This window comes from Pelophylax lessonae (assembly GCF_965119305.1).
Source record: "Pelophylax lessonae genome assembly, chromosome: 2".
NCBI classification, from domain to species: Eukaryota; Metazoa; Chordata; class Amphibia; order Anura; family Ranidae; genus Pelophylax; species Pelophylax lessonae.
In genome coordinates this window covers 363,509,755-363,535,781 of record NC_138769.1, presented here as the reverse complement: position 1 = coordinate 363,535,781, position 26,027 = coordinate 363,509,755, and the positions used below count along the sequence as shown (strand labels likewise).

The window sequence follows — 26,027 nt, the reverse complement described above, 5'->3', positions numbered from 1 at the left end:
GGGGGGGGGAGGGAGAGCAGCGGGATGATGGAGGCACATAAACTGATCATGGTAACATGGATCATCAGCCATCATTAGCTTGGTCAGTACACTTTTATGGACAAAGGAACAGGCAGGATCAACCAGGTATTTTACAACATAGAATTTGACTGCATTGTGGTATTGATCATGATTTAAAGGAACAGGAGCAATCATTTTTCTTTTTAGGGTTACAATCCATTTAAAATCTGTTAAAATAGTATATTGTTTTAATATCATGCCACATATTTGATCCTTGTCTTATTCTTTCAGGGTGCAAAAGGAGAACCAGGCCCCCCTGGACCTGATGGTCCTAATGGTGAATCTGGAATTGATGTGAGTAGATAAAGATAGGTGATGTCCAAAGCATTATTAGTTATAGAGCTCACTTTCTCATTACAGTATTTATGAATATCTGCTATACAAAGTTTGCACAATGTTATACAGAAAAAGTAGAATGAGGGAAAAAAGTTAACTTTCTTTTGTCACTTGTTGATTATATGTAGAGTTGTACACCCTAAGGGCCACTAGCAAAATATATAACAAAAATTTGAAATTGAAGAGCCACACCACTGCTAAGAGGTCCAAATACAACTTTATTCCAATAAAACAGAGGGACAATTCAAGTATAGTTTTGGGGATCCAAGAGCGCTCCTTCAACAGGGCTTGATTTACAAAAATGTGAATAGACTAGAACTGAACTAGACCTTTAATGGTATTTTTTTTCGATTGTGATTGCAAGCAAGAAAGGAAAAAGCAGCCTGGAGTTACTTTCTTCAGCTGGTAAAAATGTGCTGGAAATGTTTATCTGGGTGAAAGATTACTCTTCCTTTTTTTTTTTTTGTAGCCTTTAAGACAATAAATAAAGAAAATAAATAAAAAACACCATACATTTTCTTTAAGGCTACATTCACACCTGAGCGTAGCGTTTTCGCATGTTTTTTAACCACGATTTTACCGCGATTTTTACCGCGATTTACAGGCGTTTTTGTGCAGGCGTTTTTAGATTGAATAGAGACCAATGGAAAACACCTGTAATCTGCCCAAAAAGAAGCTCATGTACTTTTTTGAGCGTTGGGCGTTTTGCTCACAGCGTCAAAATGCTCAGATGTGAACAGGGGCCATTGAAATGAATAGGATTTGTCTTGTTGGGTGTTTTGAGAGCTGATCCTAGAGCAGAAAAACTCCCCAAAAACGCCGGAAACGCCTACATGTTTTTTAAGCGTAGGAAGGGCCTGTTCTTTGCCTTCACCCCTTGATGCCCCTATAATAAGGTAACTGGAATTAAACTAGTTGAGCACTCCTTTTCTTTCAAGACTTACTATAAATGTATGCCTGCAAATTTAGTTGTTTACATGTGGGTGGAAGTACAGCTTGCGCTATACTCACTCACTGGACCCTAATGCCACATTTGCATCTCTTCCTTCTTCCCCTCCTTACCATTCACAAAACACACGCTCCTTACTTCAGTTTGTGAATGGCCAGAAGGAGAGGGAAATTGAGATGTGACCATAGCTTGGGGTCTCTGGAGCAGGCATGGGGGTACATTGGAAGCTGTACTACCACCCACACGTAAACAAGAACATTTACAGGGTAAAGAAGTAAGTGTATTTTTTTGGAAGGTGGCTTTAGGGGAAACACAGGATTCAGCTAATTCAAAATCATTAGGCTTTTTGTATTGTGCCTGGAATTGGGCTTTAATTATATACAAAATCTAGGCTAACTACCTAATTAAAATTTTAATTATGTACATATTAGAATATGTGTAACTGTGATTGTAAACTTTAATTGCTATATAAAGTGCAAAGTGCGGGATAGTGAAAAGCACTGATTGATGTTTATAAATGTTTTACTGCATAGATATATGTGTGTAAAGGGAAATGCCTGCATTAGCGGAAGGTCATTTACCTTGTGCATGTAATGACAGAAAAAAACAGCCTCTCTCTACCCTTTTACCCATAGATAGAACATTTTTCCCTCAGTCAGTGTTGATGGGGAAATACCTCCCGTGGAGTCATTGTGTTCTCCCGGAAGGGGGAGCCGTCCCCTCCAGGAGAACATAGTGATTATTGCTAGTGGCTGTAATAGCCATTAGCAAGAATCACATGTAAAATCCGACAGGCTGGTTGTACCCAAGTTGATTGATTGATCAACTTGGGTACACTCAGCTTGGCCATACATGGTTTGAAGTCCCTTCTGAACTGGACGAGATTCAAACCGTCTATGGCCAGCTTTGCCCTGGAGGAGTATATGTGTAAAAATGGTGTTGCGCAATGTGAAAAAATTATCTACTATAATAAATGATTCACAGTGTTTCAATTAAAATATGTACAACTTAATATATACCTAGTGCCCTCTTGTGAATATGCAAATATAAAAAAAAAAAAAATATATATATAATATATATAATGCTTCAACTCAATATATGCTAGATACCCTCCAGTACATATTCAAGTAAAAGATAAATAAATTAATAAATCCCAATACATATACAGTATACAACTAACCAGTGATATAACCTTCAATTCATGAATGTGCAACTCAATAGGGGAGATTTACTAAGACTGGAGAGTGCAAAATCCGGTGTAGCTTCCAGGCTTTATTGTCAAAGCTTAATTGAACAAGCTGAAGTTAGAAGCCCATTGGCTACAATGCACAGCTGCACCAGATTCTCAGGGCTCCAGTTTTAGTAAATCAACCCCAATACATACTAGATATTGCAGATAAAAAATAAAAATAAATGAATACCAATGCATACATTTTTAAGTAGACAGTGATATTACTGTGTGATATACAAAATAAAAAAAATAAAAAATATATATATATATTTTTATCCACATCCATGCACATATATATTTGCACTGATGTAACTCCACAATTATATTTACCCTGAAAGAACCCCTTTATAAAAATGTCACACTCCAGGGAACAGTTGTTAAAATTGATGATCATTACAGTACACTAAACACTTTAATGATCAGTGAGTTTTTAGAAAGTTTTAAATAAAAGTAAAAGAATATGTCAAACCTAAAGGGTTTCACACCCATTGCAGATTATTTTACAACACTCCATAATATTCATAAAATGACAAATAATAATAGCCAGAAAGAAGTACAGACTGTGTAAATGATAGTGTCCTCTTACACTGATCACCAATGTAGGGGGATATTTTTTGACTTATACTTTATGTCGGGGAGCTCTTCTCCAATAATCACCAAGGTAAGGGGGCATTACACTGACTACCAATGTAGGAGACAATTTCTCCACTGAATAGCAGTATAAGGGGCATTTTCACTTTCAATAGATTTTTATTGAAAAAATTGAAGGTACAAAACATAGTGTAATAGAACTTTTTGAAATTGCCACAAAGATTTAAACCAACTATTGGTGTGAAGTGAAGCAACTACACTGTCTGTACTACTTTGTTGGCCATTAATATTATGTGTTTCATGATTAGCACTGACAATAATTTTGTTGTTTAGAGGAGAAGGGAGTTGAAAAATTATTCAACCTGGCTGTCAAATTATTTTTTATTGTACTTATTATTATATCTACAATTTACTTATCTTGCTAATGTACTGTAAGCTATGGATATAATAATTTTTACTAGGCCTTCCCTGAGACCTGAAAATTATTTCAAGGACTCCTCCATGGTAAAATGCTTGAGAATGGTTGCTTTGGAGAATTGCTGTTGTATCACAAACCCAGCAACACTGATGTATGTAAAGAACAAATGTCATCACTCATTTGCAATGGTATGTAGAGATTAGAACCCAATTAGTTATGCAGATCAAAGGTGATAGCATCATGCTAAATAAATTTATATGGAGATGGTGCTTGAGTCTCTTACACAAGAACATAAAGCTGTTCTATAAAATTCACCTGTGTCGCTCAGGCATAAAGGAAAAGAAAGCTTTAATGAAAACATGATGCAGAAATATACTGTATGTGGGAAAAACATTGATGCTTAAAATATTTTCTGTAATTACATTTTATGAACTTTAGTTACACAAGCTGAGTGAAAGTAATTTTATTTTGTTCTCTGCTTCCCAGTCTTGGATGACTGCTTGCTGTGTCCTTTAATAGCCTTGCATTGTTCTGTGTAACAGGAAATCAGGAGTATGCTGGAATATTGCTTACCTCGCTGAACAAATTCAACTTCAATTATCTTTAACTCTGGCAAAATCTGGAAATGTTACAAACCATTTTTAGACATAGTTCCGTTGTGAGTCCTAACTCCAAATTTCACATTCACAAAAAAAGTATAGCTTAAATTGTTAATAGTATACATGTACTCTATTAAAAAAGGTTGAAGCATCCAGTCTGTTCTTGCAAATAAAAATAATAGTGAAGGTCCAAAGCCATTTAACCATTCGATGTAGGAAGCATGATTATTTGGAAATGAATTATCATACATTCAATGATTTGCTAATTGCTCCGAATGCATACACACCATTTAGCACATGTCAGGCAGTCTATAAAGCAGTAACTCACAATGCTGGTTTACCTTTATCACTCTCCATGAGACTGTACTGAGATTGAATGACAGTGTCTTCTATGTATGGCCTCCTCTACCTTTCAGGTATTACATGCCATTAGGCTGCCCATACATAGGCTCCATGCACACTGGATTACAAATTGCTGCTTCTACAGGAGTTTTGTGCTTTGCCTGTAGAAGCAGATCAATGTTATCCTATGTGTCTAAGCACATTAGAATGATTAGAGGCATATTTTGAGCTCAGCCATTAGAGGCAGAAAATAAACCCTTCTGGTTTGCGTTTTTGATTGGAGCTTTCTGGCAGAAGAAACGCTAAACTCTCCTAAACTCTCCTAACCTGTTTAAAAAACGCTCAATATAAATGTTTTTTTTTTTTCTGCAAAGAAAACTGACATTTTTTTTTTTTGCCCAGTGTGCATGGAGCACAAGGCCCCTTTCACACAAGCGCTCCGATCATATCCGCCTGTCAGTTTTTTAGGCAGATCTGATCGGATCCTCCATGCACCCCTATGGAGCAGCGGATGTCAGCGGAGACATGTCCACTGACACCCGCTGCCATCCACATCCGATCCTGTCCATGAAATCCGCACAGATGGAAACCCTATTTTCCATCCCTCCAGGGGATTGGATGAAATGGGATTGGATGAGAGCGGACAGGTGGTCCGCTCTCATCCGATTCACCCATAGAGAGCAGCGGGGCTCTGACACCTCCTTCTCCGCACACAGAACGGAAACGGAGCTGTCATCCGCCTGCACAGCGGGGATCGGCGGATCGATCCCCGCTGAGCAGAGAATGGTCCGCATGAAAGGATCCTTAGTAATTTTTACTTGCAATCAGTGATCGCCTAAAAATGTCTGTGCTCCTGCTCTGTTAACTGAAGGGAAAGTTGGCCACACATCCTATTATTGAGCAAGTAGCAAAATCCAATGCTTTCCTCTCTGTGCCTGACAGTCTCCTCCCTAAATTCTCATTTTAGCCCAGTCTGTAACCTGGAAATACGTCTTAACCACTTAAGCCCCGGAAGATTTTACCCCCTTCCTGACCAGGGCCTATTTTGCGATTTGGCACTGCGTGACTTTAACGGACAATTGCGCGGTCATGCGACGCTGTACCTAAACAAATTTGCCGTCCTTTTTTTCCCACAAACAGAGCTTTCTTTTGGTGGTATTTGATCACCTGTGCAATTTTTACTTTTTGCGCTATAAACAAAAAAAGAGCATCAATTTTGCAAAAATAACAATATTTTTCACATTTTTTTTATATGAAATTCCCCAAAAAAAATGTAAAAATCTAATTTTTTTAACATTTTAGGCCAATTTGTTTTATGCTACATATGTTTGGTAAAAAAAATCGCAAAAAGTGTATTTTGATTGGTTTGCGCAAAATTTATTGCGTTTACTAACTAAGGGAATGATTTTTGTCATTTTTGGTGTTTTTTTTTAACGCGTAATGGCGGCAATTTGCGATTTTTTTTGCGGTACTGCGACATTGCGGCGGACAGATCGGACCCTTGACCGACATTTTTGACACTTTTGGGGTTACCAGTGACATTACTACAGTAATCAGTGCTATACATATGCACTGTTACTGCAAAATGACACTGGCAGGGAAGGGGTTAACTTTATTGGGGAAGGAGGGGTTAAGTGTGTCCCTAGGGGCGTGATTCTAACTGTGATTGGACATGGCTACTGGTGTAGGAACAGTGATCAACAGTCCTACATAGTAGAACCGTATGATCTCTATTCATACACAGGGGAGAATGACAGGCGGCTTGTTTACATTAGCCGCCTGCCTTTCTCCCTTCACAGCGGACGATCGTGAGTGACCGGCAGACATCGGGTCCGCCGGTCACACGCACGGACTTCCCAGGGAACGAGCCGGGGCGGGAGCGTGCCTCTGCAGGCGCGCGCTCGCCCGCTATTGGCTCACAAGCAAGTGACAGGCTAGTGACGTACCGGTATGTCACTTTTACTGGCCGGGGCTGACCGCCGCAGTATATGTACTTGCGGCGGTCGGCAACTGGTTAAAAGACACTTGTTGCTAAAAGCACTTTAGGATATTGCAGGCAGCGCGCTTCCAATTTTTTCTCCAACATATCTTTACTACGTACTTTCAAAGTGGGAGTGACTGAGTAGAGCCATAGTCAAAGTCTGCATAGGCAATCATTCAGAAACTGACAGTGAGCAGTTACTCCATCCCAGATAGCAAGGATTACTTGCCACAAATTTGTGACAGTGCTGAATTGTAAGTTAACTTGCTGCACATTTTCACTGGCAAGTTGTACAATTGTAGAGCAATTGAAGCACAAGTTCTAGTTGACACTTCACCAATTTGTAGCAAATTTGCTTGCCAAGTCTCTAGCAAGAGCACAGTTGCAATGGTGAGTCTATAGCAAGAGCTCTGCGAGTCACAGTGACCCCTGGGGTGGGATGACTATTGAACAACATAACAGAACCAGAACTTGCAGCAGACTTACAGAATGTTAGCAAAGAAAGTTGATCTGTTGCCATGCAATGCAGACTTGCTGCAATTGTACACAAAACTTGTGAAGCCTGGCAAGCCTAGCAATAGCTTAGCAAGTCATTTTCAAACTTGCATCTCAATTGCTTGCTATCTGGGATCTTTGAGAAAGTGAAATATATTTAAAAACATATCATTAGAGAGCTGTCGATATCATCAAGATGCTGTCAGTGGCAGGCCACTTATGAACATTTTTTCAAGTTGGGGATGAGAGCATCTAGACAAAGAGGGAAGTATTTTTTATGACTACCCCAGTCATAGGGTATAGGTCTGATGCAGGGGGTGCTATTCTAGTGCTGAGCCCATTCCTGCAGGGTCTTAAAATGCATCTGTCAGTTTTAAAAGCTATTACTTTTAAACTGCAAATAACAAGAGTTGCCTGTGCATACCCAAATACATTTCTGTGAGTGCCTAATGTATGCAGAATCCCAAGGTGCGCTGTAGCATATTTCAATTTCACTCTTCAACACTTCTTGCTTTCCCAGCCTTTTCTGCTTCCCAGCTGCCTTTAGACAAATAGGGGCTTAAAGAATGGGCCTGCTCAAGACTAAGGAAGGGTTAAGAAGTGTTACCTGTTAGAACACCCTGCAATATGTATGCCCTATTTACAGCCAACAAAAAAGACAAGTATTGTGTGCTGACCATTAATTGTCATCTCTTTCCAGGGATTAGAAGGAGCCAAGGGAGATCCTGGACCTCCAGGACGACCAGGTGCCAAAGTAAGTGTCACTAAATTCTTTAAATGCTACTTTTTATCTTTCTTACTTTACCTCTTACAATCATGCCATGCTAAATACCTTATTCATCGGGCATTGGGCACATGGGGTAAACTGGATCTCCTATTTTATAGTCATAGTTTCTATATACTAGACCATCAAGTATATACTGTATATTAGAGTTGGGCTGAACACCCCCCCCCCCCAGTTCGGTTCGCACCAGAACTCTTTAAAATCACAAAAGTTCGGACCCGAACCGGGAACCCTATTAAAGTCTATTGGGCCCGAACTTGAAAAATCAAAAGTGCCCATTTTGAAGGCTTATATGCAAGTTATTGGCCACAAAAAGGGTATGAGGGCCCAGGTACTGCTCTAGGGGGACATGTATCAGTGCAAACATCTTTCTTTTTTTTAAAATATCTTTTTTACAGGAGCAGTGATTTTAATGATACTTAAAGTGAAACAATAAAAATGAAATAATTCTTTAAATATAGTGCATGGGAGGTCCCCTTAGCCCGCCTGTAAAGTGTCACATCTGTACAATGTATAAATCTGCTGCAGCAAAACTGACATTTATAAAGAAAAAAATTACATTCAATTTGCCGGCAATACAAAACAATTTGGGTCTGGTATAGATTTTAAGGGGAACACCATACCAAAATGTTTTAAAAAATGGCATGGGGTTCCCCCTAAAATCCATACCAGACCCTTTTCTGCGCATGCAGCCTGGCAGGTTAGGAAAGGGGGGGGGGGGGAGGAGCGAGAGTCCCCCCTCCTGAACCATACCAGGCTCTGCCCCCCCCCACCCCAAAGCACCTTGTCTCCATGTTGATGGAGACAAGGGCCTCTTTCTGACTACCCTAGGCTTTGGTTGAGGGGGTCTGCAGGCAGGGGGCTTTTCAGAATCTAGAAGCCCCCAATCCCACCCCCCATGTGAATGAGTAGGGGTACATAGTACCCCTACTCATTCACCAAAAAAAGTGTCAAAAATAAATAATAACACACACAACTGATGTAGATGTTGATCCATCATCAATCACGATGCCTGCTGCCACGGCTAGACCCAAAAAAAGCTTTAAAGAATTGCTGTGCCTGCAATGAAGGCTAACCGCTGTCTACCTGCCCCGCCATTGGACAGTTCTTAAATAGGTAAGGGGCAGGGCCACCTGGCAATGTCACCTGGTGGCACCCACCACCCCCATGTGACGTCACCGACCACGCATGCGGGATCGGTGACGCCACAAGGGGGAGGTGCCACCAGGTAACATTGACAGATGGCCCCACCCCTTACCTACATAAGATCTGTCAAACGGCAGAGCAGTTAGTAAGCAAAGCAGGTAGTCAGCGGTTAGCCTTCGTCGTGGGAGGAGCATCTTTTCTTTTTTGTGGGTCTGGCGGTGCGGGGAGCATCATGATTGACGATGAATCTACATCAGGGGACTTTGTTTTTGATTTTTAATAAAGGAATTGTCAAAAACTGTGTGTGTGTTTTTATTTCTTTTTGACACTTTTTTTTGGTGAATGAGTAGGGGTACAATGCACCCCTATTCATTCACATAGGGATGAGGTGGTATCTGGAGGCCCCCTTGTTAAAGGGGGCTTCCAGATTCTGATTAGCCCCCTGCCTGCAGACTCCCCACGACCACAGCCCAGGGTTGTGGGAAAGAGGCCTTGTCTCCATCAACATGGGGACAAGATGCTTTGGGTTGCCGAAAATGTTTTTTTCTTTTCATTCAGCTGTCAGCAGGGAAGCCTGGGGGGACCCTGTGCTTTTCTTCTTGATTTCCCCAGTAAAATCCATACCAAACCGAAAGGGAAATTGGCCAGAACTATCACTACTCTCAGAGGGGTCTTATCCTTTCCTATTTTATCCAAAAACTGTGCTGTAGGATCAGCAACATGTATTAAAAAGAGATTATCCTGTGACTTTTAATTCAGGTTTTATAGAGTTTAACTCTTCAGCCCACCTAATGTAATAAATATGTCTGTTTAGAAAAAGGCATAACTACAAGTTTGTTTTTAATTTATTTTTTTAAATATATAACTGGTTTTATTATTTTATAGGGTCAGCTCGGGCTGCCAGGGCCTCCAGGAAAGCCAGTGAGTAATATTGCTTTATATCACTCACCTTTTGTCTGCTTGTTAGTATTATTATAAACATTTGTTTCTTTTTCCTAATAGGGTCCTGGTGTCGCTGGACTTCCTGTAAGTGGGTTATTGCTTTAACCATTTGTGTTCTGCTGTATTTATCAATTAGTCATATATTATGAAATACATAATAAATAATATATTTCATGCAGGGTAACCCAGGACCAGTTGGACTTCCTGGAGAAATTGGCGCCACAGGATCAAAGGTAGGGAATTGTATGTTGACATTGTTTCTTGCACATGCACATGATAATAAATGTAACTCCTTTAAAAGGTTAATGCTCATGGGTGCCTAGTGCCAGGGCAAGGTCATCCAGCACCCAGGGCAAAGATGCCAAACTGCACCTTTAGGGTTAGGGTCAGGGTTCCCCCATCCCTGCAATAAACCATTGCTCCCAGGGCAGCCACCACCCCTTGTCCCGGCTCTATGGGTGCCTATCCGGGAGTGCTCAAGCCTCATTAGAATTGTTCTAGGTATAGGTCAGAAAAGTTACCTCCATACAGCAGGACCACAGATTTTCCCCACAGCTGACTGTAACTCGTTTGAGTGGTGTACATAGAGTCTTACTAAGACTGCCAGTCCAGTTGGTTGTACAGCCATTCTTTTTGTGCAACAGTATTGCAGAGAGAGTTCCCTTACCTCTTCTTCTTGAAGTCTCCTGCCAGCACTGTCCACCTCACCTTCCTCCTTAACAAGCTGGGTGCTAAGGAGGCACCTGTGTGAACGCACTTATGAGTAATGCTGTGTGCATCCATAGGCACACAGCGCCAGTAAGCCAGGCCCCCACTCCCTCAACACAGGAGGTAGTCTGACAGCAGAAGGAACCTTATGGCTCACACTGTCCTCAGTGTCTCCTGTGAGACCAGGAAGTGAAGGGAGTGGTGTTGCAGCCAACATGTCGCTGGAGCTGATACAGGAGTCAAATAAGTATTTAGAGATGGGTGTGGATAGAAGAGATAGTAGGGTGTTTTTTTTTTTTTTTTTTACCCTAATTTAAAGAATGCCATCAGGTTAAAAAAAAAAAAAAAAACATTTTGATTTTAGAACCACTTTATAGTCATTCTAATTACAATAAATTATTCCAGTTCAGGTAATTATGGTTGAGTTTTGCTAAATCAAAGAAACATTTTTATCACACCAGAGAAAGAGGTTTGGCTTGCAAACATGCATTTCAGGACAAGCTTGTTATGACCTACTTAAATTGGTGAACTGGTATGGTGCTTCCCATGCATTATGAATGCTTGGAGGCCACATTAAAATTGAACATACATGGAAGCAAAAGAGCATTATTAGTGCAGAGGGTCTTACCACAAAAATAACGCTTGTTTTATATGAACAGCATCCATACTATATCCCTATCTATTTTTTTTTTTTTTTGCCTTCCTCTGGATCAACTGCGGGTATAGGATTGTGTACATGGGATTGTATGGTTGGGTTTTCAATACTGTTGTTTTTTTGGTTGAACCAGATGGACTTGTGTCTTTTATCGACCTGACTAACTACAGTGCCTTGCGAAAATATTCGGCCCCCTTGAACTTTGCGACCTTTTGCCACATTCCAGGCTTCAAACATAAAGATATAAAACTGTAATTTTTTGTGAAGAATCAACAACAAGTGGGACACAATCATGAAGTGGAACGAAATTTATTGGATATTTCAAACTTTGTTAACAAATATAAAACTGAAAAAATGGGCGTGCAAAATTATTCAGCCCCTTTACTTTCAGTGCAGCAAACTCTCTCCAGATGTTCAGTGAGGATCTCTGAATGATCCAATGTTGACCTAAATGACTAATGATGATAACTAGAATCCACCTGTGTGTAATCAAGTCTCCGTATAAATGCACCTGCACTGTGATAGTCTCAGAGGTCCGTTTAAAGCGCAGAGATGAAGAACAAGGAACACACCAGGCAGGTCCGAGATACTGTTGTGGAGAAGTTTAAAGCCGGATTTGGATACAAAAAGATTTCCCAAGTTTTAAACATCCCACCACTGCAAATCTACGAAGACCTGGCTCTAAACTTTCAGCTCATACAAGGAGAAGACTGATCAGAGATGCAGCCAAGAGGCCCATGATCACTCTGGATGAACTGCAGAGATCTACAGCTGAGGTGGGAGACTCTGTCCATAGGACAACAATCAGTTGTATACTGCACAAATCTGGCCTTTATGGAAGAGTGGCAAGAAGAAAGTGTTGTTTAAAGTTTGCCACAAGCCACCTGGGAGACACACCAAACATGTGGAAGAAGGTGCTCTGGTCAGATGAAACCAAAATCGAACTTTTTGGCAACAATGCAAAACATTATGTTTGGCGTACAAGCAACACAGCTCATCACCCTGAACACACCATCCCCACTGTCAAACATGGTGGTGGCAGCATCATGGTTTGGGCCTGCTTTTCTTCAGCAGGGACAGGGAAGATGGTTAAAATTGATGGGAAGATGGATGGAGCCAAATACAGGACCATTCTGGAAGAAAGCCTGATGGAGTCTGCAAAAGACCTGGGACTGGGACGGAGATTTGTCTTCCAACAAGATAATGATCCAAAACATAAAGCAAAATCTACAATGGAATGGTTCACAAATAAACATATCCAGGTGTTAGAATGGCCAAGTCAAAGTCCAGACCTGGATCCAAATGAGAATCTGTGGAAAGAACTGAAAACTGCTGTTCACAAACGCTCTCCATCCAACCTCACTGAGCTCGAGCTGTTTTGCAAGGAGGAATGGGCAAAAATTTCAGTCTCTCGATGTGCAAAACTGATAGAGACATACCCCAAGCGACTTACAGCTGTAATCGCAGCAAAAGGTGGCACTACAAAGTATTAACTTAAGGGGGCTGAATCATTTTGCATGCCCGATTTTTCAGTTTTTTATTTGTTAAAAAAGTTTGAAATATCCAATAATTTTCGTTCCACTTCATGATTGTGTCCCACTTGTTGTTGATTCTTCACAAAAAATTACAGTTTTATATCTTTATGTTTGAAGTCTGAAATGTGGCAAAAGTTTGCAAAGTCAAGGGGGCCGAATACTTTCGCAAGGCACTGTATGTAACTATGTTTCTTCAATTATAACTAAAGGCAAACGTTTTTTGTATAGAGTGGAGAGGGATTATAACACCTGTCAGGTTTTTATTCCTGTCTGTGCCCCTGTTATCGAGATTCCCCCTCTCTATTTGTCCTGTTTACCATTATCATTGAAAGTGAAAGTAAAAGAAAATCCCAAATTTTGGGTTGTCCTCAGAAAAGTTATAAAGGGGAACTCTTCCAATGGGGATACTAGTTCCAGTGACCTGGGGTCCCCAAAGAATTCCCTTAATTTGCAGGTATTCCTTCTCACTTCCTGTTTGGCTATGGGACAGGAAGTGAAGATAAATCTCTGCAATGGGACACAGATGGTGACAGGGGTTATAACCCCCCCCCCCCTGCTCTATGCAAATTAAAAAAAAATGTGTTGCCACTAGCTCTACTTTAACTGCCACCTCAATCGTTATGTCATGCTCACGAACAGATCCAAGCAAAAGAATAAAATGTATTTGGGAACATATCCATTATTATACCATTATAGAAAGTAAACTCAATTTTTTTTATTCTGTGTTGTAAATAATTTAGTACAGCCACATTTAGCAGGCCTTCTGCAAGGATTATGGGGGAGACTGCAGCCTCTCTCACACAATTTTATGCATGTACCCTCCCTCTCATATTCCAATGTACGGGCACGGTCACAAAGATAGACTATTGTTTAAACAATAAAACAGACTGTCATGTTATAGATCTATACCGTGCTTTCAGAAAACGTTGCTAACTAAATGGTGTTAGCTAACTAGGCAACCTGTTGCAGAAGGCATAATTTCAGTATGTAAATGCCAACTAGTTAGTTGCCCCTTTCAAATGCAGCATTTCTCTGTTTGACTGAAGTAGTAATTATAATTACAAATAAGCACATGGTCTATAAGCACAGTTAAGCCATTTTAATTGCAATAGTGACCCTTCTGTTTTGCTTTTATGATAGATTTTTGTTTGCTGTACATGGTATTTTGTATTTAATGGCAATGTGCCACTAGAACCTTCTGCTGGTTATTGCATAGCAACTCTCCCCACAGTTACAATTAACACAGCACAATCCCAAGCTAATTAGACGAATGTCATGCACTATATCCCTTACTTTTTTATATATGTGAGCAGTGCCATGGTATCCTGATGAGATAATCAGTAGGTACTGTAATACAGTGTTAATATCATAACAGTATCATTTGAAAATATTAAATTGTACCTTGATCTTGGTACCCAATGTTGACATTGTTTCCTTTTTTGAAGGGTGAGAGAGGACCTGTTGGGCCTTCTGGACCACCAGGACCACCTGGAAAACCGGTATGTATCTTTACAATTTTTTAAATATTTTTAATTAACCACTTGCCGACTGCCTAACGCCGATCTACGTCGGCAGTCAGCCCCTCACAGGCAAAGTGACGTAGGGCTACGTCACTAGCTTGTGAGGGTCTAGGGAGCGAGCGCGCGCCCCCGGAGGCGCGCTCCCGCTCCCGCGTGGTCACGGACCCCCCCGCGCGTGTGACCGGCGGACCCGATGTCCGCCGGTCACTCGGCGATCGGCGGGGGAGAGGGAGAATGTCAGGCAGCTTGTGTAAACAAGCCACCTGTCATTCTCCTTGCTGTTAGGATACTGATCACTCGGATCTAGTATGTAGATCCGTTGATCAGTGTCCATACAGCTCAAGCCCCAGCCAATCACAGTAGAAAGCACGCCCCTAGGGATACACACAGCCCCTCCCTCCCAAATAAAGTTAACCCCTTCACTACCAGTGTATTTTTACAGTAACAGTGCATATATATAGCACTGATTACTGTAGAAATGTCACTGGTAACCCCAAAAGTGTCAAAAATGTCAGTCAAGGGTCCGATCTGTCCGCCCCAATGTCGCAGTACCGCAAAAAAAATCGCAGATCGCCGCCATTACACGTTAAAAAAAAAAAACAACAAAAATGACAGAAATCTTTCCCTTTGTTAGTAAACGCGATAACTTTTGCGCAAACCAATCAAAATACGCTTTTTGCGATTTTTTTTACCAAACATAGGTAGCATAAAACAAATTGGCCGAAAAAGTAAAAAAATTTTGATTTTTAAATTTTTTTTTGGGGGAATTTCATATAAAAAAATGTGAAAAATATTGCTATTTTTGCAAAATTGACGCTCTTTTTTTGTTTATAGCGCGTGATCAAAAAATCGCACAGGTGATCAAATACCACCAAAAGAAAGCTCTGTTTGTGGGAAAAAAAGGACGCCAAATTCGTTTAGGTACAGCGTCGCACGACCGCGCAATTGTCCATTAAAGTCACGCAGTGCCGAATCGCAAAATACCCCCTGGTCGGAATGGGGGTAAAATCTTCCGGGGCTTAAGTGGTTAAATTGTGTATCTGCATTCCATAAGAAAATGTGGACAATCAGAATATGAAGTCCTCTAGTTACATAAAAATTAAATTTCCTCTTATGGGTATTGCTAATTTAACATTTGAACAAATTACAAACAAGTTACAAATTACGGAGCCCAGATTACATTTGGGCACATTGTTAAAATTGTACTGCCTACCGGTAACTATGTTTTTTTTTTTAAAAAGACTACACAGCACAGCAACTTGCCTTGTAGCTCCCTTTGTCTGATAGGAATTTCAGATGGAGCAGCCTGATCTTTGACCCATTACAGTGGACTTCTTTCAGCACAGCTGAAAATTAATCATATCAACAATGTTAATGGCAAAACTATGGCTCCGCCTGATGGCTAGATGGAAAACTGCATGTTAATATTTATATGGATAAAAAAAAGAACAACTCATCCATAACCATTATAAATAAATAAATAAATAAATTGGATCTGATTTATTAAAAAAGTGTTTTTACTTTGAAAGCTAATTACTTTGCAAAGTAAAGTTTCACTTATCTTGATAAATGAGGTGAAACTAAGTAAAAACCCAATATGCATAAAGAAATACACTATAATGTAAATATAAAAAATAATAAAAAAAATAATAAAAAAAATAAAAAAAATAGCATTTATTGCTTGTACATGATTGGGTTTTTGAAGTCACCTCATTACCTAAGCTCGATTCATTTTTTTTTTCTTTTGAAAAGTGAATTTTCACTAAGTGCAGTGAATGAGGTGAAGTTGTGCTGACTTCAATCATCCCACCCTGTGAGCAAAAATCCTATTTTTTTTTTCCCCTTAACTGAGTATTCTTGATAAAGGGAATTCTCACTTTGTTTCACTGTAGTCATTAAAGTAGGTGAATATTTACCCTAAAAGTAAATTCATTCAATTATGCATAAAAGCACTATACATAACCTATAGGTTTCACTTTTTAGTGTTAAGACCCTGGATCCTGCACAAATAAAAGAATGTGTCAAATGTATTATTTGCTCCTGGTGACTTTGGTATAATATTATCTCTTAAGCAGCTTAATCAGGTGGAATTGTTTCCTATTGGTGCACAAGGTCCTTTATTAAAAATGGAAAAGTTAAAATATACAGGAGCTTTTGAACATACATCTGTACACATGCACATTTCAGTATTGATATACATTTTTTCTTAAATATGCATGGCGTAAGAATTGTTCCATTTCTTTTGGAACAAGTATCAATTGTAAAGACCCATGCCAAACACATGCACCTTTATGCCAATGATTAGTGCATTTATGTACATAGACAGGCATGGACGGACTACCATTTACCTTCTATGTTGAATTGATTTTGTCAAATAAAAACAGCGTGCCTCTGCAATTCTACACACTTTGACAACCACAAAGGCATAGCTTTGTCGAGCTTGGAAGGTGTTCTATAACTGTCAGGTCACATAACAGTAGAAAATTGCTGTACCATGGCATGAAGCTGAATGTATTTGATGATCCTGTACTTGATGCCATTAAGATATTTACAAGTATGATAGAAGAACTCTCCAACCAAAGCTGCAGTCACATGTAGAATAATAAACTTTTTACTGTCTCATAAACAGTAGAAATACAATGGTGCTGCGTTTGCAAAATTGAAAATATGGGACTGTTTTGTATATTTTTCACTATCATATGCAAATGAGCATTAGCTAACAATGCTTATACAGTATATTTGGAATGCACCTTATGTCAACCTAATAAAAATATAATTTGTTGCGTTTCAGTGTTTTCAGATTTTTATATATAAATATATTATATCCTCTGCATTTTCCTTTACTATACTTTCAACATTTTCACAATCTGAACTTCTCCTCTTTAACTATTCATCAGTGTGTTTTGGTTTTGCCTGACTGCCATTGTAATTCACTGTATGTGTGGGGGAAATTAGTTGCTGAATTCACCATTAATGTGTGACCTCCATAGAGAGTTATTTTAGCTTACTTCTCTGAAGCTGTCACTTTTCCCATTTACCTCCAGGGTATGATCAGTTTGTTCCAGAGACTCTCGTTTCCTGTCTGAAGTCTTCCCTACTGTATTTTGCTATTTGCATTGACATACATTATGTGAAATGCATTATCATGTACTTTCTCTTTTCTCTCCTCTGAGCTGTAACACTGTATTGTCTGTGTAACATGCTGTCCCTGTACAGTTCTTAAATCTTACAATGAACAGTAAATGCTGGGTCTATCTAATTATGGGAATATATAAGCAAGCTGCACAAATAGCTTCTAAGATAGTATTGTGGATTCAGTCAGCAGACAGAATAAATTAAATGTAGTGTGAGGTCTCATTCTTTTGTATTTCAGGGCCCCTCTGGGAACATCCAAGGACTAGAAGGCAGTGCTGACTTTCTGGTAAGTGCACATCTGGGGCAAGTTAGTCAACTGTATCTGAATTAGGGCCACCATCTATATTTGCAGTCCAAGTCAGCCATTGGCTTTTTCCATGCATCTCAACAATCTGTAAGGTTTTAGGTATATTCATGTGAAATGTATTATATTTCAAAATTTTTTTTTAAAAACCACCCGAGATAAGGTAGTACTTTTCAATCGTGGTAACAGATCTGTGAACTGTGTTTATTGCCTTCTAAAATGTATTATTAAAGAATTTGATTGTCTTATCCTAAAATGTTTAAACTATCTACATATGGTTTGCTCTTACCTGTGTCTGGTATATTCATGCATATTCAAAGCATTATAGGAGAGATTTTTGCAGAAGACTGTTGGACCTTAATGCCATTACTGGCTCTGTGTAAAGAAGATGTTTCCTGAGTCTAAAATAAACAGGGTAATGAAGAGTTACTACAGTACAGAGAAATACCCGTAGCTGCCAGGTGGTACGTTGAAGGTAGACCACTAGATGATCGTGGCATAAACAAGCAAACATATGTTCCCAGTGCTTTAAAGTGGTAAAAAACCGCCATACTTTTTTTTTAAACCTGCAAGGTAAAGTTATAATGTGCTAGCATGCATCACAAACTAGCACAATATGTGAAACGTACCTTAAAACAAAGCCCTCCAGTGACGGCTGTCACCTCTGACAAGGCTTTCATCTTCACTTGGTCTTCCTTCTGGGTTCGCGTCCTCTGGCCTGTCTGATTATGGCACAGGACTCTAAAGGAATGGCACAGGCATGCTGTTCTTTCAGAGTGCATGCGCCGGTAACGTCACTGGCCCATTCAGAAGTAAATATCTCCGCAATGTTGCATGTTTAGGAAGTATTTACTGTACCTATAGTTAAGCCTTATTATAGGCTTACCAATAGGTAAATATCAACCATGGAAGTTTACTCCCACTCTAATGTTTATGCAGACAGACAAAACTAACACCAGCCTTATCTGCAAGGAACAGAAGCAGTCCACTGGGAAAAATCCATCCTGTGCTTCTGATTCTTCTCATTGAATTTGTTAAGCCGGGGAGGCTGTAGATGTTGTACAATATAGCCTATGGGGTGGTTTACTAAAACTGGAGAGTGCAAAATCTGTTGCAGCTGTGCATAGAGACCAGTCAGCTTCCAGGTTTTATTATGAAAGCTCAACTGAACAAGCTGAAGTTAGAAGCTGATTTGCCATCATGGATAGCTGCACCAGATTTTGCACTCTTCAGTTTTAGTAGATCAACCCCTTTGTATACCAGCTTATTCTTTTGTAGCACTACCCCCGGAAGGGGCCACTGGTGAATGTGGTCATCTCTCACCCTGCAAAGCCAGGCACATGGATTTCTAGTCACTCTAGAGTCAAGAAGCAGTCCTTGCAGCTTTGTTTTTTTTAGGGAAAAGGAACAAGGATGGGGATAGGATGCATATGGGATGCCCACTTGATTGAAGGAAACTTGTAGGGACTCAACTATATACAATATATACAATCTCTCCTCTTCTACCTCCAGCACACACTTGCTTGCAGACAATCCCTCCCAGGACAAGCTAGCACTAATGTGGGGATCTGGCACTGGCTCAGTCAACCCCAAAGCAAATGCCCCCTGCAGGCAGGGACCGCGGACCCCTATGGCGTAGCAAAAAAATGGGTCTGAGGGAGTGTCCCCACTGCAGCAAATGAGGGAGCTCTTTGGACAGTGGAGGAAACCTAGCCAGTGGCACACTCTGGTTTATGTCAGTTCCAGTGGGAGGGCATTCCTGCAATGGATCCTGGGATTGCACATAAATTGGAGGGGAGCATGTGACAGGGTGTCTTTTGGTGGGAGCAGCAGTCCCAGGAGGAGGTGACGGCTGTCTCTCTTCCTGTAAAAGTGAGAAGGTGGTCCAGGCAGTTGGCCTAGGGACCGGAGGTTGAGCTGGGCTGCAAGGAATCCAGAGTTGCTGACCGAGTGGAGCTGCTGGGTAGAGATCTTCAGGAAAAACAGTGTTGTGAGTACACAAGATCTGCCCAGGGGTCTGCCTAGGAGAGGGGACCACTCCAGAGAGGTCAAAGGGGATCCAGGAGCCAGCTAACCAGGAGTGTACAGTAAAGGGGGTGCCAAGTAGTTAAGCCCTGAAGTTTGCAAAGTAAAGGGGCACCAGGAAGGGCTCTGAAGTGTTCAGCAATACAGTTTGCATTAAAGTCAGCTACCTTAGTAAGGAGTATTTTGGGGAGCTCAAAGGGACTTTTCCACAGTCAGAGGTGAAGTTCTAGTAACTGGTCTAACTGAGGCCAGCATCAGTCAGTGTTAACCAGCATCAGTGAAGCATTAATCAGCATCAAGCAGCATTTTTCAGTGTCCCTGCCTAATTGTGCAAAGATCAGTTGTTGGAGTATCCCACTTCTCCCTTCTCCCATCCAAGTTCTCAAATAAACCCTAAAAACCAAAGAAACTGGACTGGTTCTCATCTGAGGTGCTCACACTTGAAAAACATGCTTAAAGGTTCTGTTGTTGCTAGCGGTAACCCAGGGGGACCCACACTCAGCAGCTCCCTTGGGAGTAGTGCTACAAGTATAATATATACCTTTTAAAATTTTAATAAATACTTTTAGTGGTAAGGCACTAGGTCGGTGCGCCCTTCTCTTGTTGTCTTTTAGTGTGTTTTGGATACCCTTGGTCCTGAGGGGGCAGCAAGACCACAAGCAATACCAACTTAAGTCAACTTGAACACCTATATACATTTCTTTCCCCCATCATACACCACTCGAGCGCAGGAGATATGTTTTAAAATTTGGAGTTTCTCCCAGTCCTCCTGACTGTGTGTCACTTACAAGCCCTCTTGTATGCTCCTGGTTCCTCCTGGAGACTTGCTTGGCAATGTTCTACCACTGTCCTCTACTTGCTCCCGTGCCTCCTTTCCATAACACCCCAGTATGTTTTGAGAGGGTCCTGTCCACACCTGAGCCCAGGCCCAAGGTCACCCCCCCAGACTGGGGAGACCCTCAAAGGCCAGCGACAGCCTAACACTCCATCTCCAACTTCCACCCGAATAACTCCTCCCCAGCTGGGCTGACTCAGAGTATTTGAGGGGTCCTGCTCCCTGCCAACCCAAGTTGGGGATTAGTCAGGGCCCTCAAAATACTCCAGGCAGCTCCACCTTACTTCCCCTCCCATTTTTCTAGAAGGTTCCAGCACATTCTAGAAAAGGGGGGGGGGTCTCAGTGATGCTGCCTGTGAGTCATTCAGCCCTCCCTGGATTTCTGCCCAACCCACAAAACAAACAGAGCAGGCTTGGCTGCCAGCCAGGCGTGCATAAATTTACCAACAAAACCTATCTACACTTCTAGCACTAAAGGATGCTACACTTTATATGACCCCCCCCCCCAAAAAAAAAAAAAATGTGCTACGCAGGTTTTCAAGTTAATAATATACAGTTTAAGAACTGATTGCATCAAATTAGCCAAATATTTTGATTAGTATTTAACAATGAGCTGGTAACCATAATTTGGATATACAGTGTAAAAATTACCCAATCTAGCGGCAACCATGATGCATACAAATATTATCTATAACAACCATAAGTGAATATTTATACATTCCACATAAATTCTATAATGACCTAAGCATCAAATTATAGTGATTAACAATTGATTATATTCAGCATAAATAATAAGAGAATTCAGTCCATGTGTAAATCATATTTCATGTGCCAATCCAAAAAGAGTTTTCGTCAACAGAAAACACCATGAAAAGTATTTTGTGCCAAAAACCAAACTTACCTTTTTATTTCAATATTCACCAAAGTTGACAATAAAGCTTAAACTGTAGCAAGTGCACCAAGATTCCAGAATGTATTCCACCATGTGCATATGGTATTAGTATTGATGGACCTCCATTGTTATAAGAGGTCAGAAAGGCTTAAAACAGATTTCCATCCACAGCATAAGTAGCTTGCTTCACTCTGGTCTCCCAAGGGGGTCTCACTGAACCCCTGCTAAAAATTACTATAATTAAAACTCATGATACATTGTTGTGATGGTTAGTGGGAAGAATACCCCTTACACTTGTGGTCATTGGGAATAATTCCCCCCCTATAGATGGCTAATAAGATCAATGATGCCAGTGAGAACCTATCTGAGAGGCAAAAATTGCTCATTGCTCAAGGAACCCTTACCCAGGGAACCCAGGTTGGGAAAACCATGGTTGGTGATTCAACACGGGTGTGAGCAGCTGTTTGTAGCCAATCAGACTTTCTAGAGGATTAGAGCAGCGAAGGGATTTATTTATACTAATTGTATTTCCTGATACATCTCTAATCAAATGGAGCAGTCAATGATCATCTAATGTCCATCTGTATCTTAACCCCATTCATGCCAAAAGGTAAAACAAATGTTAATGCCTAAGCACAATTGTGCAACCTTGACATGTGTTAGTAAAACTGTACATATCATCACAACTACTTTGTGCATCTAGATGGATTATATCTTGTAACTTTCAGGACACATTTGGCTTTCATTTGGTGGTAAACGGTAATAGATATCTCCTGGTTTTTTTTTTATTATCAAAGAAAAACCAGCCCAAATTAGAAATTAAATCATTTTTTCTAAATGTAGCTGTAAATATCTTGTAACTACCATAACGTACTACCAAAGAACAACCCAAAATAATTTTTTCTGCTGCGGACGATTGTAATGATACCACATGTGTATGTTAATTGTTGTTTGCACCCGTAGTACAGCCCGAAAACAAGAGTTTGCATTTTGCTTTTTTTTTTTTTTCATCCTACCTAAAACACACTGATGCTGACAATAACTGACACTGATACTAATGCCATTTTTTTTTCTTTAAATCCTGTCCAAAACATACTGAACATGACCTTTGACCCTGACCTTGACCTTTGACCCTGACTTTGACCCAACACTAACTCTGGCACTGACCTAGATCAGATTATTATTTTTTTTTACACACACTCTTTTTTTTTTTCTCTTTGCAAGGAGAGAGAAAGATACAAGGTATCTTTCCTCTCAATTTACAGAGTGAGAAACAAAGGGGTGGGCTTCACAGTGTCTGATCAATGTGGTAGCCAATCAGAGCTTTCACAGCAATCAGGTGACCCAGAATCAGGAGTTCTGGGTCCTGATTGTCAATGCGGGACTCAGGGCTCTCGGTGAGACCCTGGTCTCTGTGCTGGGAGCAGGCTGTGTGGCACCGTCCCAGCACAAAGACAGATACACAGATATGTGGCCACCCTATGGAAAAGAGCCCAGTCCAGTCAGGCTGCATATTTGTGTACTGTCAGCATCAAGGGTTAAAGTGGTTCTAAAGCCTGAACATCTTTTGCAGGAAATGCAATAAGGTAAAAAATGTTTAGATAACAGTATTGCCCCTTCACCCCCTTATACCTACCTGAGCCATCACTCGATCCAGTGCTGTGTCCACCTGTAGGGGTTCTTCCTCCTATCCCAGGCTTAGCTGCTTCAGCAGGAGCCATTGACTCCCTCTGCTGTCAGTCAAACCCTGTAATGAGGGAGCGGGGTGGTGGGGCCGAGCCATGCTGTCTGTGTCTATGGATGCAGGCAGTGCAGTCCCGTACAGCTCTGGAGCAAGCCCATAGGTGGTACTTCAAGGGAAGTTTCTTCCTATGAGGTACCACCAAGAAGAGAAGGAGCCAGGAGCACTGGTGAGGGACCAGAGAAGAGGACGTTCAGGTCTGCTCTGTGCAAAACCAGTGCACATAGCAGGTAAGTATGATTTGTATGTTATTTAGGAAAAAAAATTACCTTAAAATCTCCATAAGAAAGGTAGTCAACCAAGAAAATAAAATACCTCATAGAGCTGTCTAATCACTCTGTAAAGAGTTCCATCTATCGAAGTGCATTGCAATGATTGCTTACCTCATATGCAGAGCCAAGTGGAACATATCTTCCACTATTTGTTTTCTCAGTGATGGTACATGGATAATTCTAAATGAGTTGCGAGTGAAAGTTAAGTTAGATGCTAAATACATTTTAGAAATATTGCTGAACTTCAAAAAGTAATACTATGTGCAAATCTAGATTTATTAAGGAATACACAACTTACAGGGTACTTTATAGGGTAACTCCACTTTTGTTGAGAAAAAAACATTCCCCTCTGGGTAATCAGTGTACATTGCAAGGATTTTAACAAACTTTGTTGCAGATTCTTACCTTTTGTTTTTCTGAAAAAACAGCAGTTACTGTGTCTGTGTCCATGTGACTGAGAATGGGAGGGACTTTATAATTATCAATCAACTGCTGCACTTGCAGTGTTTTGATGAGGAAAGTGGCAGGGTATGAATACCCTATAGATTTCCCTTTGGAAGTATCTCATCAAAAATGACATTAATGTTGCAAAGAATGCCCAAACTCTGACCTGTAGCTTAGTGCAGACTTCTGGGAAAATCTATAAGTCAATCACACAAGCAGGAAATTACATTTCTGGTGGGCTTTCAATACAGGTTGCCATATTGCATTGTATTTTACAGAAAATTACAGAGCTGCAGATTAAAAAGGAAAGGTACTTTTAATAACATTTAAATGCAATGTGACTTGTGAAGCAATTGTATACGCTATATTATTATTTTTGTTTGATTTTTTTTCCCACAAAAGTGGAGTTACCCTTTAAAGTTGGACTCCATAAATTAAATTTTGTGCATACATACATTGGGCCAGCTTGGCTTGATATTAGTATATATATTTGAACTCATGGCATGCTGTAAATTCCTGTAGTAGCCTGCCCCATATAAGTGAGAGCTACGATCTTCTTGGTTTTATGCTAGCAGCTTTCCCTTTGTGCATTGAACACAGGGGATTGTTCACTCGCACCTCCACTATTTATAGAATGCCTTGTTTTTCTTAATAAACACAAAGCATTCTCTGATTGGATGTGGTGGAGATTGTGATGTCACCACTCTTCCTCTCTACCTCGTCCAATCAGAAAAAGTCTTGTTTTTATGGAAATAAAGCTTTACAAATGTTTTTTAACTATATAAACATTTATCCGCTGCTGGGGACCCCTTTAGAAAGAACCGTATAAGTACTTATCATGGTTTGCCTTCAATAGAGCTGTAGGTTAAAATTCCCATTCTATTATAATCAGTGTCGAATATTTATTAAATGGGTGTTGCTTTTTATTTATGTTTTAATCTGAGTGATTTATGTTTTAATCTGAGCCGGAAACATGTAGGTATTTTAAGTTCTGCCAAGAGCTAGGTAAAATATATATAACTGTATGCTGATATGTAACTCGGTATCCTTGAGTTCATTTGAAAATCCTAATACAAACTGCTATATCCACAGAAAGATAGCATTGCAGTTTTTGTCCGGTATAACCTACAGTATATCCAGTGGTGCAGGGTTCACAACACTGGATTTGGTCCATAAACAGCAGGGTAGATTATTATTTTTTTTTTTATATAATCCTTATTTTGTTTTCAAACATATGCATAACATATATAAACAGAATGATCAGGGTTGTCCACTACTCATAGCAATCCAACAATAAAATTGTGTTCTACATCACCAATCAGTTTTACAGAGAACCAAAAAAAAAAAAAGAAGGAAAATAGTATATAACATAAAATAAACGGCAAGTAAGGAACAATGCAGACTCCAAGATGTCCCGCAGACTAGCCTATGAGACAAACCAGAAGTCAACGATATTGTAAATGACAGAGAAGGGAGACCATATTGACCACCATATTTTTCAGGGAGATATTTGGTGGACCATTAGAAGGGGACACCACACGGGAGGGTTAACCTGGTGTCCATGATATAGTCCATCGTGAGCCAGGGGACACCTAAGCAGCCGCCTAGGAATACCTTCCACAAAGTAAGCATTGGTTCCCCAACATCAAATATCTCACATGTGCAAGAAAAATAAACAACACTCCAAGAAAAAGAAAAAGGAGAGGGGGAAGTAGGGGAAGGTAGAGGGGTAGTATACGATTCTCACAACCATTGCAGTTCTTGAGACCGCTCACACCGGCAAGTATCAATATACAGACAGAGATAAAAATGATAACAGTAAACAATACAGAAATCAGGAGGACGATTGAAAGTTGGGTTCAGCCATTTTCAGTACGGCAACATCTAAGCTGGATGGAATATAATCTGAGGTTTGAGTATGTAGCAGGGTAGATTTTAAGCACATGCCACTGGTGTGCTTTTTCATTGCTTATTTAGTATAAAGTTGGAGCAGTGGTTCTGAAACTTTTTTGAGCAACTGACCCCTTTACAAAACTGACAGCTCCTCAGAGATATTTAAATAGACACAACTTTACATGCCATAAATA

The 26,027-nt window shown here is 40.3% G+C and overlaps 1 protein-coding gene across 1 annotated transcript in view; it reads left to right on the top strand.

The window, feature by feature from the left end:
• COL9A2 (collagen type IX alpha 2 chain) overlaps positions 1-26,027 on the top strand; it is a 116,605-nt gene that overhangs the window by 34,585 nt on the left and 55,993 nt on the right. Inside the window, exons 4-10 of the mRNA XM_082247604.1 lie at positions 292-354; positions 7,703-7,756; positions 9,818-9,853; positions 9,935-9,958; positions 10,054-10,107; positions 14,218-14,271; positions 17,666-17,713. Of these exons, the coding sequence (XP_082103730.1) occupies positions 292-354; positions 7,703-7,756; positions 9,818-9,853; positions 9,935-9,958; positions 10,054-10,107; positions 14,218-14,271; positions 17,666-17,713 (333 nt within the window). The remainder of the gene's footprint in view (positions 1-291; positions 355-7,702; positions 7,757-9,817; positions 9,854-9,934; positions 9,959-10,053; positions 10,108-14,217; positions 14,272-17,665; positions 17,714-26,027) is intronic.